Genomic DNA, 19804 nt, shown 5'->3' with positions numbered 1-19804 from the left:
GCCTTATGATATATATATTCTTTGCCAAATGCATCTTCTCTGATGCCTGATCAGGAAACAGATAGATAAATATATAAATAATCAAAGAAATGGATGGATAGATGTCAAGTGTGATGGATTTCACTACTTGACATACATGGCTCTGGTGTTTAATCAAAGCTGCATGAGCAGAATACCAGAAGCTCATATTATCAGACTGCTAGCAAACCAAGCAGACTATTTTCATGTCTAATCTCTTTCCTAAACAGATAATTAGTGGAAAAACAAAGAAAATGCACAATTTCTAAGGCTGGAAAACAAAGCTGTCTCGGTATTCAACTGGGGAACAAGTGAGAAGCAACGGCGCTAATTACCTCCGATGTCATAAAACCACTGTGTTTTATGATTGCTAGCACTGCTGGCATTGTGGGAATTCCTTTTTGTGTAAGGTGAAGCCCCTACGCGCTCATGAGACAAGGGCAGCACACCTCTACATCCACTAATCCTGCTAATATGTATTCTATGACGCTCAATCCCTGCAGTGTCATTCCACCAGGTGAAACAGGAGACTACATGTGGTCTGCTGTCTCTGCGCCACATTTGCTGCATGTTTTGGTGAGTGCTGAGATCCTACCGCAGTTTGGGTTCCCCTGTTTTCTGGAGCCGGCGATCTCGTTGCCGTATTTGTCCACGCACCAGCACTGGCCGGTGCTGCCGTGGCACTGGGTGGGCTTGAAGTAGCCTTCGTCGGTACACCGAGGGATGTAAGAGCCTGGAAATCGGCCGGACAAAGCTTAAGATGAGGGCGTGTCAGGAGCTTTAAATACAACAAAATCCAAGGCGGGGAGTGATCTCGTCTGGGTCCCCGTAGTTCTCCGCTCAGAGGGAGATCAATTACCGCTGTGCAAGTGGCGAGACGGAAAGCATACGTTTTGCTGAGCGGAGGGGAGTCACTTCAGATTACACACCGAGCACACACACCCGGACGTAAATAGCCCAGCACGCGCCTTGTTCCACCTCCACCTGACAAAGTGTCAGCTCATTTTTCATGCTGTTTGGAGCAATCCGCCCGCCGGACGGGAGCGGCGCCCAAAACGTCAGCGTGCGTTTTATTTCATTTCGTGGTCCGCTTGAAACCGTTAGAAGGAAGCTCAAGGGTGGGGTAGGGGGGCTGGGTGGGTGGGTGTCACATCACTCACACTCACCTATGAGAGTCTTTCTTTGACTCTGGATCCTGGTCTTCTCGGTCTGGCAGGGCAGCCCTAAACCAGAGAGCACACAACGTTTCTTCAGTATCTCTTTTGTTATCAAAGGTCCATCCACTGAGCAGAAACAACTGCCCTCTGAACGAGGACCTCAGCCCCCCCACGCCCACGCCCACGCCCTCACCCTCGGGTTTCTGGAAGCAGTAGCACCACTCGTTGTTGGACAGCTTCCCATCCTTGAAGGAGTCGCAGGAGTTGAAGAGGGGCTTCATGCACGTCTCGTACTTGTCCAGATACAGGGCGCTCAGCTCTGACTGGTCCAGCAGCAGGTCAAAGTTCATGTCCAGTTTATTGAACATCCAACCCAGCGAGTCCTTACAGATTGGGAGGATGCTGGTGTCGAAGTCTAGAGGAGGAGAAACAGTTAAAGTTCGAGCGATTAAACAAAAGAAACCCAGCCGATTTTAGCGAGGTTTTTATTTGTTTCCTTTCTTCTCGCAGCACGGTGGGATGTGGACGTGTGCTGACACGAAGGGAAACCAGAACCGGGCTGCTGTCAGCATCACCGTCAACACCTGCCCCCTCACACACACACACACACACTCACACACACACACACACACACACACACACACACACACACACTGACTGGGGAGGCAGATACTCACGTCCAGCGGTGGAGTCAGAGTTGTCAGAAGATTTGAGATCTCTGTTGGTGTCGAGGTGAAGAATTCTGAACCAGTCCTTCAATCTGGCTGCAAGACTGTGGAGTTCTGAGTCTGTGCAGCCTACACACACACACACACACACACACACACACACACACACACACACACACACACAGTTAACAAAGCTTTCTTTGGCAATCCTACATCTCAAACACGTCTCTCTGTGTTTCTGTGTCCATATCTTCATGTTCATATTTTCAGGACTAAAGGAAAACACTAAAATCAGATCAGCTGCTGCGCTGATCCTCCTCTCACCGCTGCTCCCCAGCGAGAACTGACAGTTCATTTCATGGCCCCCCCTAATTAAAAGTAAAAGCCAGCCTCGGCGGCTGCCTGTCGGCTCCCTGGTTCCTCCAGCCCCACAGGACCCTCCCTTCAGTGCTGCTTCTGCCTCGTCTGTCAGTCCGCTCATTCGCTTCTCAGCCCCAGTATTTCCTGTTTCTGACTGACGCTGTCCTCGATTCTAATCCGGGGCCCGATGATGGGCGAGAGCCCCTCTCAAGGCCTCACGGCTGCTCCGGAACATGGGAGGGTTTGTTCAGCAATCCAGCTGAGAGCGACAGGAGATTTCCAATGTTAATCACGCGCAAATACAGTAAAACCTGCGGGGGCAGGAGGAGGAGGAGGCTTCCGTTATCTCTAATCTCAAGTCTCTCCTCTCCTTTCACAGAAAGACAGAGAACACGATCCGGCCTCTCTCGACGGCGGGCAAAGCCGCAATCAACCTTCACGTCCCATCAGATCTCGTTGCGGTGGGCATTCTTCTCTTCCAGCCTCGCCGTGATGGAAACATGACACCCGGGTAGATACGCTCATTTCCCCGCCTATTCCGGAGCGACGCTATAACGTCCACTGAAGTGAAGGATGTGGAGGTGTAAAGCGATCTGCATTCCGCGCGCACGCATCAAAGATAAGCCGGGAAGACAAGGCCGTCTGGCCAGTTCTGTGCTTTCCTGCCGGGATGTTCGTGGAAAAGTGGCCCCACAGGTGTCAATCTCGCCGGGAGGGAGAGAGAATCCGAGTGTCTTCGGACCACAGATTTATATTTACATGCAATATGATTATTACGCCCGCATTTGTAGAATTGTTTTCCTCATGGAGCGCCACTCGCACTTTTTCTAGTGGAGCATTTAGGACTGTGTCGTTATAGCTTCGGCTATAAAAGAGAGAGAGCTCCAGGTAACAGGCTGGACACATCCATCCAGGCTGGCTGTGACAATGCCCCTGGAAAAATGAGGTTTTGCTGTGTGTGTGCGTGTGTGTGTGTGTGTGCATTCCGACCCTTGAGGAGCAGACAGATGACATTTCTCAGAGCTCTTCAACAGTCTGGAGGATGGAGAGAAGTCTAAAATCTAAACATTCTAAATGACAAAGATGTTCTGCTTTTCTCAGGCTGCATTATCAAGATTCCTGAGGAACCTCCTGCAGGGTGTTCATCTCCACCAGGAGGATGGGAGCGCGTACAGGAATAATGCTGCTAGCAGGCTAAGGCTAATTATGCGACGTTGAGAAATGCAGTCATATTCCTCTCTTATGGACACATTAAAGGGCAGCAGGTAAAAGCGCTGGTTTATCCCACCGATCAGTGGTTGCCGTTTGGGGAAAAAAGAATGTTTTTTTCATGCGTATGTTCTACATCCCACAGACACTAACTGGGCGATATGAAACAAGCTCGGCCCACTGGTAGAAACTGCAGCATCGATTAAATGGAACCAAATCTGAGCTGAACAAAACAACATTGTTTATTCTGTTTCGTTCCCCGGTGTGATGGAGCGCTCTTTACTGCAGGGGGCCTCGCATTAATAACGGCCCGGACGCCTTGGGTCCTTTAATTATACAAGTCGGACTAATATGTAAGTAAATTATTAGATCCGCCAGGAGAAGGCTATGCTAATGCTACCTGGGGAAAACATGCAGACTTGTTTTTTACGTCCAAGTTGTTGGATTCCAGACAGGTTGTGAGAGCCAGTTTTGACCAGTTAGATTAATTCCAGTTTAGATGCAGGGAGGGACACGGTGTTGGGCTCTGAAGGAATTGCTGGGTGGAGTAGAGATGAGGAGGAACGAGCGGAGGAACCAATCAGGACAAAGAGGGTGATCCCACACTTTTAGTCATCACTCTGTTCCTCCCTCTTCCCTCTGACTGACAGGGAAGGACTGCATTTGTCTTTATTCTAAATTATTGATCTGCTATGACTTTGTTTATGGTTGTTTCTCCATCTCTCTTCCTCATCTGGTTATGTTTTCAGAAAACAAGCTGCATCTTCAGATTCCTAAAGAGATCCAGCATCTTATTAAGGTTGACTTTGCTCCGCCCGGCCTGGCGTCACCAGGGTCAAGTCTCTAGATGTTTGCTCTTTGGCCCACGGCGTGTCTCCACAGACCCTCCTCACCTCTCTCTCCTCATTGTGACCCAGATAATTTCAGCCAGACGTGACACGGCTGCAGTCTGGGTAAAAAACACCGAAAGCCGGAGCTTTAAACCTTCACATCTGAAGGTCACATCTGCTGCTCCCTTCGTCTCTCTGTTGCCACAGCGAGGTCAGGCAGACTCAGAGATGTCAGGCGCCTTTTCAGAGGCCTTTAAAAAGATAACTGCCAGCGCGGTGCTGGAACCGGCATTAGACCGAGACGGATAGAAATCAGAGTTTTTCTGATTTGCTTTATGAGAAAAGGTGCCCCCCCCTCCAAAAAAACCACCCTCTTCTGGGCTCAATTTGGATCAAAAGGTTCACTCTGTCGTTTCACAGACGTGACACAGGTCAACCCCCATTTTCAGAACACTTTTAAAGAATTGCTGGATTCCTTCAAAGAAGCTCCTCTTTCTGTTCAAATGTATTTTTAAAATGAGACCCAAAAGGGAGATTAACTTTTTTACAAAAGCAACACTGCTTTTGTAAAAAAGCACACTCTGCGCTCACTAAATCTGGTGGTTTCATTTAATAAAAATAGCAGATTTGATTGGATGAAACGCGGTCTTCAAGGAGATAACAAAACCAATTATTTAAGGTCTCAAGGACAAGATTTTCATCACCGTCACCCTAGATAACTAAAAATAAATGAAACTAAACAGCCAACAAGCTGATGAATAAGTTCATTAGGAATCATATTCCACTAAAAAAGCAGAGCTAATAAATTAACAGACAATGTCGTCTTCACTATGTTTTAGTTGACCAAACATGCCCGCATTAATAATTCAATTTGATGTTATGCTCTATGCTCTCTTAAGCTTTACAAAATGATTTTATTAGTTTTGATGAAAATCAAAGCAATTTTCCGGGGAGGTTAAGCATTAAATTGTATAAAATCTAACACTGAATCTTTGAATATGGTTCTTGTATTGGTATGACAGGTGCAGTATGGTGCCAGGCAGCATAGTTGCCCTGGCAACTACCTCTTGACTAAACTTTTAGTGTTGCAGAAGAACTATGATGGAAAGATGAAGCAAACTATGGACAGAATGCTACATATTTTAACCACAGTGAGGCCACTCTCACTCATCAAAGTTAGTCGAGGCACATGATCTACATGTAATAGAGCTGCGGTCCCAGTAAAATAATTATCCAGATTAAGAAATTCCAACACAGGAATTGGTGTGCTTGGCTGAAAAGTGCAGACTTCCTTTTTGCTCCCGTGATCTGAGAATTACCTGCAATTCAGTCTGTGAGGCTGCAAAAGGATGTGGCACAATAAAGTCTAGTTTAAAAGTGTGTCTAATGGTCCCTGACGTGTCCGCTGTGATGCTCTGGTGTGTTCGAGAACAGCCAAATATTCGCTTTTAATTAACAATTTTGTCCTTCTATACTATAAAATGTTGCTTTTATTTCCAGTCAACTGCTCTAAAGTTCCATTTGAGGAGAACTTCCCTGTGGCAATGCCTCCCCGAGACTCTGGATCAGGCAGGCTTTGGATCCCCTTTTATCATGAATGAATGATTAATGACGTTTGTCACACGGCAGGAGCGCCTCTAAATCCAGACAGAAGGGTCGTGCTCACCTTGAGACTTCCAGAGGGAGGTCTGATGTGATGAAAATGAAAGGCAGATGGAAACAAAGGCGGGAGGCTGCAGAGTGACGCCACAGCCCCTAACAAGGTAACGGGCCAAAAAAGAAAGGAGCAGAGACAGCCAGGTAGGAGATATGAGGAAGATAGAAGGTCAGATTCATTAAAATGATACAAGGGTGTGTTTGATTTTCCTCTGCCCCGGGCTATCAGCACTGCAGAACAATCTCAGTGGCAGCGAGTTAAGGTTAGCCCCCGATAATGATCAGTGATCCTCCGTCTGCACGGACGGGGAGACAGGCTGAGCTGGAGGTGAGATGAGTGCAGAGAGGCGGGAGGTGGGCGCCCTTTGGGACGAAGGGGGACACTTTTCTGGAGAACGCCAATGCTTTTCTATGGTGGCTCGCTATTAGGACCGGGATTCGTGTTTTTAATAAGGTTGAAATTGGGAGCATGAAAGTTAAGCTCATTAAGTGCAGATTAGGGGATGACTCAAACAAACCCAGAGGATTTATCGTTGTTCTCGGTGAGAGTTTCTGAAGGGACAATGAGGCAGGTGTGACTAAGAATATCAACCACTTTATTCTGCTCAGCGTGGACAAGTCATTACATTTCTGTGGCGAATGTGTCTCCCGGAGAGAAGAAAGGGACGGAAGCAAAGCATCACATTTCACGCTCACTTGTGTTGTCTGACACCATTTTTATGGTACAAAGCAGTTAAATAAAACCTAAACGGTAAATATCTAACCAGACACATCAGTGTGCCAAGGACGGGTCTGGGTCAACTCAGGAAGAACTACCAACCAGACACGTAAAACCCAGTAAATGATGTTGTTTTTTAGAAACGGCGCGACTGGATTGTTGGTCAGGAATTGGATATATTTGTTCTTGACTTAATAAACGAGACTTTCACTTTGGGACTCGAAACTCTCCAGACACAAATGTCAACAGTCTTTTGTGCTAAGCTATACAAGATAACCTTTCCAGGTGTGAAAAATAACCTTTACCAGCACCAAGAGAATTGTCGTGAAGAGCCTGGTGCCCGACCACGACACCCACATTGGGAGGCAATGCAGCACAGCGAGGACCAGTTTTCAGACTCGATACGTGCGTGAACACATGATTATAGTAGAAAATATTCTCTTTATTTTGTTTTCACAGCAAGGAACACCTCAACGGAATATAATAAAAGCTCTCCCAAGCACGCGGTTCACTCAGTGATAAAGGATCCCACTGTGGCGGGTGCGCATTATAAAAAGACCTGAGAGAAAAGATGAAGACGCAAAGACAGTCTATCAGCCTGAGTGGTCTCTGTGGAGCTGAGACAGAGGCGCCACCAACCATGTGGTTTAGTGGGGGAATTCAGCCACTTCAGCCTCTCAGAGCGCCTTTTGTTCTGTCCCTATTTCACAGCGGCTGTGAGAAAATGAGAGATCATTGTTAAGAGCGAGCCTGATCGCCAACACCCACTTCAGGTGTTTGCACTTCATCACCTGAGGGATTCCTTTGTGCCTGTCCAAAAGAAAGTGATCATCTTCAGCGCCACTGCAGGGACAAGAGAAAAGCCCAAAAATATTGTGTCAGCTCACCTTTTCTACCCAAACAGCCCCCAACAATCCACACACAGACTCCACAAGACCCCTGAAAGGGCTGTGGCACCAGTCCATCACAAGTCCTTCTTTGTTGAGCACATCTGGGAGATGGTCGATCTGTGGGATCAGGAAGGTCAAGCCCACACCTCCAACCTCCTCAAGCCGTTCCTGAACCATCTTTCTTATGTGTCTGCTAAAGAGGAAACTGTCTTTCCGTGAAACCCTGTTTCTGATCTGCCCCAGTATTTGGCCAGGTGGTACGTCCACGTCCACGTGGAAGGCACGAGACACCATCTTGTCTTCCTCCTGGCACGTTTCCTCCAGCTAAGAAACACAAACCCACAGAAACCCACGTCTCCCTTTGCTCGCTGGTCCAGCTCTGATGCTCACATGCCCATCGCTGAGAGGGGTCGCCATGGGGACACGACTGAGCAAGTCTTGTCTGGATTACGTGATGGTAAAGTGTAACTTGCATGGAATTTCAAAACAGTTCCTAAAACGCATCTTTACCCAGGGACCGCTGACCACATCAGTAATAAATCGATGCATGGAAATTTAATTCAGAGATTTGATTACGTAACACTGGAAGATGCACGTGCAGGTGGCGCACGGTAAAAGAGGACATCGCTGTGCTTTAAAATACCAAACATCAGATCTGCTGTAAAGGGCAGATAATGAGTGGATAAACAGACCGGCATGAATATTCCACCACAGAGGAGACAACACCACCAAACTTTTGGACTGTTACCATGGGAACCCAATGTGACACACATGCAGAGTGTTGATCACACTTCTGCATCCATCTGTTTCCCAGTTCGACACACACACACACACACACACACACACACACACACACACACACACACACACTGGGTTCCCTACTTTTCTGACTAATGATTGAGGACACTGTGCTGAAAGGAAAGACCTGATTCATGAGGAAAAAGTTCCAGGAATAAAAGAGGGGGAAAGTTGAAACTAGGTGAAAGTGGGTGAAACAGTGCAGGAAGAACGATGACTGTCAAAGACGCAGAGACAAACTCATCAACTATTCATTCTGGGAACCAAATGAGGGAATAATTAACTGGTAAAAGTGGTGAAACTGTCCCACCAGCTCTCTTCCTTCCACCTTTCACTCATCAGCTCACACACGCGTGCATGTGCACAAACATGAACCTGGGACTATCAGGCAGGCAGACAACAGAAGCTGCTGAAGCTCCTGCTATATGAAGACAAACAAAGAAACGTTTAAAAAGGATTTTTTTTAATGTTGCAAACATGCGTGCGTATGTGCGTGCACTAAACTCTGCATTACGTCTGTGAAGAGAACAGATAATATCATGTGAACCCACCGATCCTCTCGACAACAGCTGGATATGCCTCATTAAAAAAAAAAACCTGTGTAGTGAAGTCTTTATATTTATTGACTCTTAACATTTAAATCAATACGCACTCTATCTCTATTGGTCTAATCATAATATTCACTCACACCTCAAATTTTTCATCTTGACTGATGTGACTGCATTTCTCTCTTTCACACACTTTATAGTATTCATAAATAATCTGAGGGCAAATCACCGAGTCGCCCTGAATGTGCCGATTCATGAAATCAGCATTATCGCCACCCAGCAGAGGTTCAGAGTCGTTTACGGAATGCCCAAATAATTGATATCTTAACTGGATGGAGAGATAAATTAAAGGCAAAGTAAAACTATCCCCTACATCCTCCACCCAGTTGAGAGGAAGCCCATAACGGTAACAATCCATCCTTTTCTCTATCGCTTTCCTTATGATTGCATTGCTCCTCCAGAATTCCTCCATCCATCCACCCAAATCCCATTTTCGTGACAAACAACGACACACACACTCACTCTGTCACCGCTCCCTGTAGCTGTCAGAAAACTGGCAGCGGTGTGTGTGTGTGTGTGTGAGGGGAGAATGGAAGGAAATAAAATGAGGATGGGAGAGAGATGGAAGGGACGGAATGAACACACAAGGAAAATTGGTGGCGAATTTCAGGTATCACTTGTGAAAAGGCTAAAATACAGATAAAATGCGGTCGCCCGATCCAAGCCCAGGCCTGTTCATTTCTTGGTGAAGAGGACGGCAGTACTCACCAGCACGCTCAGCTTTGGGTGCTGCATTTCTGAGCTCCTGACCAGGTAAACAGGGACACAGACCCTCACATTTCACTGAGATGGACTTTCCTGAAATGCAGCTCTGGAACTCCAGCTTACACTGTAAAACAGCACAGATGGACATCACACATTAGCATCATACCGCATCACACGGGGCATCACACACCAGGTTCGTTGTAGCTCTCAATTGTAATGCACCACCTCTTTCTTTAGTGCCGGACAACGCAGCTCTGACACTGATAAAAGCAACCATTTCTACCAGGTTTCTACCAGATCTACCACTTAAGCTGGCATGTGAAAATAACAGGCCTCTGCTGGCTGTGGTCATTTTTTTTGATGAGTGGCTTTCAGATTTTGCAACATATTCCAGGCCAACTTGATTTCAACTAGGGATGCACAATATATCAGCCCTAATATCAGTATTGGCTGACGTTTGTCATTTTGTAACATTTAACATGAAAAATGTTTATATCTATCCATCTCCTGTTTGCTTCGAATCTTCTTTGCGAGATTCCTCTTTCATCTGTAATTGGCTGCATCTATCGTGATGACGTTATTAGTTATCTCAATAGTTTCGCTGGCTGACTGAATCAACAAACGCTAATGCTGGTAACATTAGCTAGCAGGCCAAAACAAAGGCAGCTAGTTGGGGGTCCACTACAGCTACAGGACTCAAGCCTCACACATTCAGAGCGACACATGCGTGTCAAGCTGACAAGTTTGACAAGGAATTTTATTTTATTGACTATTCTGATCATGATCCTTATTGTAAATGACGGTACACACTTACACTTCAATTTGCATGATTTTCAGTTTTACATATGGGTTATTGGCCGTAACAGCAGTATTAATAATAGTATCAAAATGTACCAAAATGTTCTTATCGGTGAATATAATTAAACATCAGCTTTAAATTGTGTGATTTAGAAAGGTGCTAAGCAAAATATTGAACTTCGTCTATCGAGCCGATCATGGGGGCAGATGTTGATGCCTGTTTCCAGTTTGCTTGGTTATCTTGGTGTAGCCGCTGTGCCCATTAGGCAGCCATGCAGCTACACGCCAGTAGAGCCTGAGACGCACAGACACACTTTATTATTCGCTGCCGTACCACTGTGAGGCAATGCAAAGAGCAAGATCGACGGACTCCTTCTCCATGTAATTTAACAGTACGCTTCTCATTTCAGGTAAGTGCAGCAGAAATTGTTGCTATTTGGAGGAAAATCCAATTACAAGATCCTTCCTGGAAACATAATGAAAACTGAAATGAGTTATGTAAATTCTGTTTGCTGGATGGTGACAATGCTGTGTGGTGGGGGGACCATGACGGTGCATAAACATCGATCCTGCCACGCGCGGGAATGATCACCTTCCCAGCGGTGTGATTTCCTCGGCTCTAACGCAAAACAATGGTTTTCTTCCTGTCCCCCCTTTGATGGTGCCTCTAATGTCGCTTAATGACATTTGTTGACAGTGGAACAGAGCTCTGTTCTGATCTCAGCATATCGAATTAGGGATTAGAGAGAGCAAGCCTGAGGATGGACGACCTTGCCGAGTCACTGTCGGCAGGCCGAGAGGGCCCATGAATCTTTATGTTCGCTCCTCTCGTGGGGTTAATGTGGTTTTGATGGAACAGTGTTTTAACACCTGACTTGGTGGAGTAAAAACAGAGAGGAGAGGATGATTTAAGAGGGGGTGGGAGTAATGGACTTGGAAGCCTCTCAGGAGTATCGAGTACTGTCCTCTTAATAGGATATCGAATGTGTGTGTGTGTGTGTGTGTGGGAGCGTGTGTGTGGTTCGGATGAGGCAGGCATGTAATGTAATAATAAAACATTAGTAAGCCTGAGACTGCTGATCACTTTAAGGTGCACCGCAGGGAGCCATCACAAATCCAACCCCCCCCCCAACTAAATGAGTGTTGTTCCACCAGAACCAGGATGGTCGTCAGAGAACCAGAAGCCATCATTTCCTCTGATGAATCCTTTCCCCCCCTGCTTTATTATTGTTACTGTGGCAATTCTTCCCTGCGCAGTTTAACCTACATTTAACCCTTGTGTAATGTTCATATTGTTGTTACTCGGCCAGCGTTTGTGGGTCTGTTGCATTTTGTGGCTTTAATGCCTCACAATCAAAGACTTTTATGTTAAAATACTGAACAGATGTTTACCTTATCCCAATTACAAGCAGTATAAACAATATATATGGTTAACATTTGCTCTTTACCTTTGTTAGGTCACATTTATAATAAAGAAAATCAATTAAAATCAAGATACGCGTGGAAACAAATTTACAAGTGAAGCAAGGTTTTTCAAAACTACTGACTTTTATTTCTTTGAACGTGAAATTTAACCCATTCAGGTGCACAACACAAGCTGGGTCCCACAGACCCGAACACCACGCAAGGGTTAAAAAATCGTTCCCGCCTTTTGATTGTATAAAGAATAAAAGGACAGAGCAAGGAATGATTGTCCCATCAGCAACAATGATACAGCAACAACAAGAACCGGAGCAGGAACACATGTACCGTACTTTCTTTCAACGCTCAAAAATGACAAACGGCGTCTCTTCACAGACGTCTGACAGAGGCGGGTTGACAGCTGTGTGGTAACGCCAACAGGACGCAATGAAACCAGAAAAGGAAAACGCTTCACGCTGAGCTTTGAACAGAGCATGGAAGATTCTGAAAGACCCGACTCACCAATTGTCGTCTGCGTCACACAAAAGCCCCTTTTATCCCAATAAAAATCAAGCCCCACCAGACACAAAACAACGCCGCACCGCCACTTTTCTCAGAAACATTCTGAGTAGTGACTTCTGAAAAATGCGGTATTATTGTTACTTTTGTGGCAGGCGGACGCTGTAATTTAAATTCTATTCTACCAGCACCTCTTGTTTTGATGCAGACAGATGTGACGGCTACATCACAGCAATCAGGAACGCAGCATCTTTGAGTAGCGCCCAAGCGCGGCCCGGTCTGAGCTTTTATTCTGTGCAACTCGCTGGTCGCACCAACTGGGTCTTTGCGTCCGCACAGGAACAGACAAGTTGCCGATGACACTCAAACCCTCATTTCAGGAGGTCCCTATAATGCTGTGGTGTATATCCACAAAGGTTTATATCCTGACAGGCTGTTACCAGTTAGACCATTACCAACCAAAGACCCCGTTTTATGACATCGACCGTCCGATTTTATAGACAGAGGCACAAAAATTATGGTCAGAGGTTGGCAGAGCTAGCCTGCTCAGTCGTGAGATGAATGGGCGCGCTGCCGCGAGGCCTCGCCTGCTTCACCTTTTAAACGCTTTTAAAACACCAACAGTCGAGTTTACATCAGCTTCCTGTTTGTCTCTGGATTTTACGTATGAAAACACATCGCTAAGTGTCCTCTGTTTACACTGACAGTTCCCGTGGGATGAAAGTGTACGTAGTAAGTGGACAGGATGGGAAATAGGAGGCAATAGGAGGCTGCTGGGTAGCAGATTAGACGGTGACCCGGGACAGGAGCCCCAGCTCTGGGGGAGAGATAGAGCCCCGGGAGTTTAATCAACTACAGCGGCAGATCTGTGGTGGGGACCAGAGTTTACTCTGCACTCTGGCTATCTCCCGCTCCACATTCTGTGTCATCTGTAGCATCTAAAGTGGATGCATGGATGGGTGACCCGTCCAGACCGAGGGGCTGTTTTCCACCTCTGCACATTTCACGCACCGCTGAGAGCGGCGCTATAAAGGAGGAGCCAAACCTCCGGGACAGCTCTGGAGACTGGCTGCTGGACAAAGTGTGAACACAGAGATGAGTTCAAATACTGGAGAAAAGAAATCCCTGCTTATTTATATACTTCAAATGCACAGGTGAGGGGAGGGGCCAGTGGGGGGGTGCAGAGAAAGGAGGCAGGGAGGAGGGAAAAGGTGACATTTATGGATAACATAAATACTATTAGTGAGGGCAAAGAGAAGTTGCTATTTCAAGTATTGACACTGTAAATTATGCAACTCTGCAAATCAGCACGGACTGTTGTATTTCTTAAAGCAATTCTGCCCAGGCTTTCATCACTGAAAACACACTGAATTATGGATAACAACTGTGAGCTGAGCCACCGCAGAGAGGATGAGGGAGAGAGAGAGAGAGAGAGAGAGAGAGGAGGAATTTGAGGATTTTGAAGAGACATGGATGAGAAATGAAGCCTCACCTTGGAGGAGTAGGGGTGTCCGTCAGATCCGCACACAGGGCTGGACTGCAGTGCCGAACACAGCCTACATTTCCCATGAGCACTTGCTTCCAGTCTGTGTTTGTGGCCTGTGCTGCCTTTTCTGGGTTTCACACTAAGACAGACAGATAAAAAGGGGAGAAACTAATGTGTGGAGAAAAAACACAACCACAGCTTTCCCAAAACTGTTGACCTCCAGAACTTTTCCATGTCGAGTTTACATGACCTGCATAATTCCTTAAACGAGAAAACACTCAGAGTATTTGTCAGGGTCAGCTGGCACACAGTCATGATTAAGCTATCAAAGGCTTTTCCACAATGAGTCTAATTAAGTCTGATCCAGATCTCAGCAATTTCCTGTCAAAGTGGCCTCGCTAAAAACCCTCCAGATTCACCAAAGACACACTAGAAATTAAAGCACTCAGACTTTTTAAGAAGCAGCTAATGAGACGGCAACAAAATGAATCAACTTGAGAACATTTTTACCAAAATAATCTCCCCAAGGGCCCCACATCCTCACAATTAAACATTTAAATGCTACCATTGATCCGATGCTGTTTACTGGCGGGAGTAAACAATAGTTTAAGATTTTATTCATCAAGTGCTCACACGTTGAGAGAGAAAAAGGAATTCTTCTGAAGAAGTTATTAAAAGTTTGCCTCATGCATTTGCATGACTGAATTTGTCCTCTAAAGACAGAGTGTTGGTGGGCTGAATAACTTTACAATTAAGGTTTTGGGTTTTTTATTTTTACAATGATTTCTTTGTTTTCCTCTGGAATAAACAACGACAAAAATGCAGCAATCAAATAAAAAAAGCCATCGTCCAAATTTCTTGTCTTAAAAATTGGCGTCGTATCGCCCAGTATTTGACCATCGGTGCGTCCCCACAAACACTGGTTCCCTTGTTCGTCCTCAGCTGTTGTCAAGTACACGTCTGGCCGGGGACGTACTTGGACATAAGCGCTTGGGGAAAAAAAATCCACCCAGGGAGCCGAGCGGACGGACGCTGCACACGTTAATCTCAGAGCCAAGCATCTCTGGGCCGGAGCCGAGGGCCTCGTCTTTACTTTAATCAGGACAGTCCGTGATCGGACTGTACAATGGCCCCCTGCGCGCAGGACAGAGGTGAACCACACGCATGAGGAAAAGATTCCATATTTCTAAAGAGAGAATCTTCGTCTGTGTTTTTGTAGTTAACGTAATGATAAAGACTTTAAGGTGCAAATGTCTGGAGAGTAGCACAGACTGTGTTTGTCCTCCGGGAGGACACTGGTTAACAAAGCCTCAGGTGAACGGCGCGAGAAGTGGCGAAAACGCAGCAATTTCATCGCAGTGATATTTATTATTTCCACATCAGTGAGAATCTCCGAGGATGTTCAGATGCTAAACCTCCATTTTTGAATATTGTGCACGGGCCTCCTGTAACTATGAGCAGTTGTTTAACTCAATATTAAACATTTAGGCTTTATGGAGCAACAGGCTTACAGGTCTTTCTTTACACAGTGAGCATATTGAATCATCTGAACAGGGAACACATAGAAATGAAGACATCAAACGAAATGAAAGTTGGTCCTTACCTGTGAGCTGGCTGCTTGCGGTTGGTGCAGATGGCTGTTTGAACGTCATGGCTGATGCAGACCCTGTGAGCAGGGCAGCGCACCTTTAGACAGGGGTCCTTGGTGGCATCTGGGCCTAAACAGAGGGCGGAAACAAAGTTGAGTCTTTTAGAAGCAAAAGCTGTTTAAATGGAATGTGAGAGCTGAGAATTATTGTGCGGCAATTATAAAATTGAAAGGACCAAGAAGCTGCTCTTTTTTATTTTTTTTCCTCCTGCTGGCGGATTGAAGGTTCCAGTCACTGAAGCGGGCAGAAAAATAATGAGCTGGAGAAAAAAGACAAACGGTATTTTAAAAAAAAGGATGGAAAAACTGTCGGGTGTTCCGCAGGGTTAGCTGTTTAATGAGGACTATTCTCCCTGAGCGACACCGTCCTCGTCTCCCTGATCTCGCTCCACTGTGGCGTTACAGGGTCGGCAGCCGGCCGCAGCTGGCCGATGTCCTGGGCGGCTAAAGATCCGAGCAGCTCATTGACTCCGGGGGTTGTGTCATTTCACAGCAGGTTAACAACGCGACCCCACGTCCGTGTGACAGGCAGGGGTAAAGCAGAACACACAAGAGGTGAGGGAGAGGAAAGAGAAGCAGTGAATTTACAAGAGAGGCAGCCAGGTCTAAAACCAAGAGAGGGTGAGCCGAGCGCTTAATGAGGCTGAGGATGTTGGTGCCACGACAGGAGACAGGGGCACGATAACGTCCACGTAGATCAGGAGGGTATCAATTAAAACTAAGAGCAGGAGTGAGAGTTCTTAAACCCGGAGGGGTGGGGGGCATCGTTTAATCTTTATGGTAATCCCACAATCCATTCACCCAGTGGATCAGGGTCATGCTCGCACACTGGAGCAATTTAAGAGTCTCTAATCAACCTAAAATTGTGTTTTTGAACTGTGGGAATCCAAAACCCGACTACTTTCAGCAGGGCTGGGTAACACAGTCCTTTGAGGGCCAACGCCCATCCAGACTGGCCCTGTGATCATTGTGATGTTCTTCTATGAGACAGTTGTGCTTAAGAGAGCACTGCTGTGCTGCTAACACTCAAAGATAAGGAGGCATATAGAATAGTTTGACACGCATGTGGCATTACACGCATGTGGCATTACACCAAAAAAAACCCAAAAAAGTGAGCATTATGTAATGGCTGTGGGAGCATGTGGTGAAGTGAGCCCTGGGAAATGTAGTTTAAGTGCCATCAAGAATCTGTGAGAGCAACTCTGCTGTGAAGCAGACAGGAGAGTGCTGACAGCCTGTGAGGGCTCTCAGTACACCAACGAGGAGTTAATGTGAGATCTGGTAAGAAACACAGCGATTGCATTGGTGGAAATGGGCTGGATGAAGGCAGCGACCTTTAGAAATACGACTGAAGGAAACTACTCAACAGATCACTAAAGCAAGAAAAGGTTAGCGTGGAGTGACATGATGTATGCTAATATTAGCGTATATGCGGCCAAGTTCAACCGTACGTTTGCGATGAATATTTAATGCGGATGTGTGTAGGCGGGAGGAATAATCTCCAAAGTCATAGTGGCAGGCTGTCTTAGTGAAGATTCTCTGGGCTCTGACATTTTTATATCTTTTCACCTCACAAGGAACGTTGACTGGTATCAGGGTCAATCCTAGATACAATCCAGCAAGCGCACAAACACTCAGGCTGAGCAGGTGTAACTCGGACTGGTTTGCAATTATTTCTGCACTGAAATGACCTGTTGGGAGGGTCTAACCCTGCCGCTCAACCTTAAATTAACGGGTTAGCCTCCTTAGCAACAAATATAAAATAAGAGACACGTCTATATGGTGAACGCATGGAAGAAACACAGAAAACATTTGCTTTGGCTCATATTCAGAGAGCACAGGCCCTTCCTGAATATCTGCTCTTCAAACAAAAATGATTTCATAAGCTAAACTAATTAGCGCTGAGTGTTTGGATCAAAGCACTGCATGTTCAAGGCATTAGCATGTGGCTGCTAACATAAAACTCGAGTGGCCTTGACCTCGTGGGTCGTGTTTAAAGCGCAGCTGGTGTCTGATGTAAGACCCTCCAGTATTCAGCTTTACATGCCAGTGTGTGTGCCAGTCCTGTTACTGATACACACATTTTCCCGCCTCGGGTAACATTACAGCCGTAACCTTCACGAGCGCCGCTTTGAAAGACTGAAGATCTAAACCTTTCCGCTAGACGACGTGAATGTGCCTGGCCCTTCAAGAGGATTTGGAGAGCTGTTTTTTTTAATCAATGAACTGTAAGAACACGCACAGCAGAGGCACGAGGAGACTGATAGCATGCAGCGCCGATCCGTCACCAACAAGCGACTTGTTTCTCTACTTTACCTACATCGCCTGCACTCTTATATGCCCCCCGTTACGTTGCGCCGGCCCTCCTTCCTGATAGCTGTCTGCTCCAATCCGTCTTCCTATTGCCTGCTTACTTTGGCATGTCCACACCTCCATCTATCAGCGCTGGAGGAAATCCATCTTATGGGACTTTGCTGCAAAACGACTTTATCTCTATGAGGAAATGAGAGGCGAAGGGATGGAGCAGCGGGGGAGGGGAGGGCTAAATTGAAGCTCCTATCTGGTTAACAGTGGCCTGGAGGACAATTCGGGATTAGCTCGTGACCTCCACTTTGAGACAAATTGGAAAGCAAACACACACACACAAATGTAGTAAATGAGTAAGTCCTGTTTATTCGAACGCGCACACACACCCACACACACCCACCCACACCCACACGCACATTAATATACAAAGAACGACATGCAGATGATTACACAGATAACGTTTGTTCGTAAACAGTCAAGACATTAATTTGCAGGGACAATGACGCTCTGAATGAGAAGCCATTTGCAGCTCAGGTGATATGAATATTTATGGCACCTATGGGAGCGAGGTGGGGGAAAAAAGGTGAGAGGAGTGAGAGAAAAGACAAAGACAGGGCGAAGACGGGAGGAGAACGCAAGGAAAGGTGGTAAATGGAGGAGTGTGGGGTAAAGAGGGTTTTATCCATCTATTTAAAGCCTGGGTGAAGCTAAAGCAGCTAATCAATTGAAATGTTTCAGCACTGCAGCAAACTCTCGTCACTTCTTTTTCCCACCTCTGTCACCTCCTTCTGTTCTCTCCCACATCTCTTCCCAACCTTACCCTCATCTCTGTGCGAATAACTTGCACTAGTAATGAAACTTGGTGCGTTTCACCGAACATCCATTCATGGCCGTGAACCGAAAAGAAACTCCCTTTCACTCTCAAATCTCTAAAAAGCCATTGATTGTAATGCAGATGAATGAGGTTGACTGTCGCTGTTAAAATGCCGTCAGCGGAGTGTGAAGGATCCGTGTGAAGATCTGACTGACCTCCTGGGATATTTCCTTCAGAGGAAAACCGCGGCGGTGAACTGCAGGTCGCTGAAAAGGCTGGTAAATCTTTATATTCTCACATGACACTGCAGTGGAGAGAAAGCCCAGCCGGTGTTAGAGATGGACATGAATAAGGCTGCCTAATGACCCATGGGTGCTAGGTTACCGGTCTTTGAGCAAGGTAGCGGACAGGTATAAGGAGAAGGACACTGTACGAAAGCCTCAAAATGGCTGACTGAGCCTGTTGTCTCACACACACTTAAAAGTCCTACGGGGAATAAAATATTATACATTGATCAAAAGCGTTCTGCATTTTGGATCTCCACCATTTTAATCACTTATCCCTTCTTTCTGCTCCTGGTTACTGTAGACATGGTGGAGCAGTGGTCGCATGGACCGCTGAGTCGAGCTACACCCATCGCTAGCTTGTTTAACGGGACTATTGTTTGTCCCAGTAGCCATGGAGGGGAGTGTAATCCATTTATTGTTGAAATCATGTCACCTCTGCTAACGTGGACCCTTTCAGGTAGATTTATGAGTGAGACTCTCAAGAGTAAGACAGCAAGTTAGCAACACATAAACCGACAGTGTGCACACAGAATACTTTCTGTCCACTTTACTTTGGTGCATTTGGGACGTTTTCTCCATGTTCAGTCGTCTGCTTCCAATCACATTTGCTGGGTGTGTTAGCTTTACCTTTTTAAAGCTTTGCTTTCAGCCTAGCCCTAGTGTTTCCGTGCACTTTTATCACCGGCACAATGTACACAGTTTCAGAATTGGACGTGAAAAGTAAATGATTTTTAAAAACCTATCCTCCAAACAGATCTGGTGTTGTGGTAGCAGGTATGTGTTTCACAGCCTGGAAGCTGTTATCTAACTACTCTTCACCACGGAGTGTGTGGGAGACAAATAAAACTTTGTGATGGGAAGAACAGCACATGCATGAATGAAAAGTTTAAAATAAAATGTTTGCAGCATCTTAAAAGGCATAAAAAG

At 46.0% G+C, this 19804-nt stretch overlaps 1 protein-coding gene across 1 annotated transcript in view; it reads right to left on the bottom strand.

Annotated features, from left to right (window-relative positions):
• Positions 1 to 19804, bottom strand: part of spock1 (SPARC (osteonectin), cwcv and kazal like domains proteoglycan 1) — a 63299-nt gene that overhangs the window by 2521 nt on the left and 40974 nt on the right. The window contains exons 6-12 of the mRNA XM_029847395.1: positions 15425 to 15539; positions 13828 to 13960; positions 9621 to 9741; positions 1853 to 1972; positions 1369 to 1590; positions 1185 to 1241; positions 614 to 751 (exon numbers count right to left, since the gene is read on the bottom strand). Coding sequence (XP_029703255.1) covers positions 614 to 751; positions 1185 to 1241; positions 1369 to 1590; positions 1853 to 1972; positions 9621 to 9741; positions 13828 to 13960; positions 15425 to 15539 — 906 coding nt within the window. The remainder of the gene's footprint in view (positions 1 to 613; positions 752 to 1184; positions 1242 to 1368; positions 1591 to 1852; positions 1973 to 9620; positions 9742 to 13827; positions 13961 to 15424; positions 15540 to 19804) is intronic.

The sequence above is a fragment of the Takifugu rubripes genome, chromosome 14 (genome assembly GCF_901000725.2).
Source record: "Takifugu rubripes chromosome 14, fTakRub1.2, whole genome shotgun sequence".
Classification (NCBI taxonomy): domain Eukaryota; kingdom Metazoa; phylum Chordata; class Actinopteri; order Tetraodontiformes; family Tetraodontidae; genus Takifugu; species Takifugu rubripes.
Note: the sequence above shows the minus strand (reverse complement) of the source record. Positions and strands in the feature narration are given on the sequence as shown.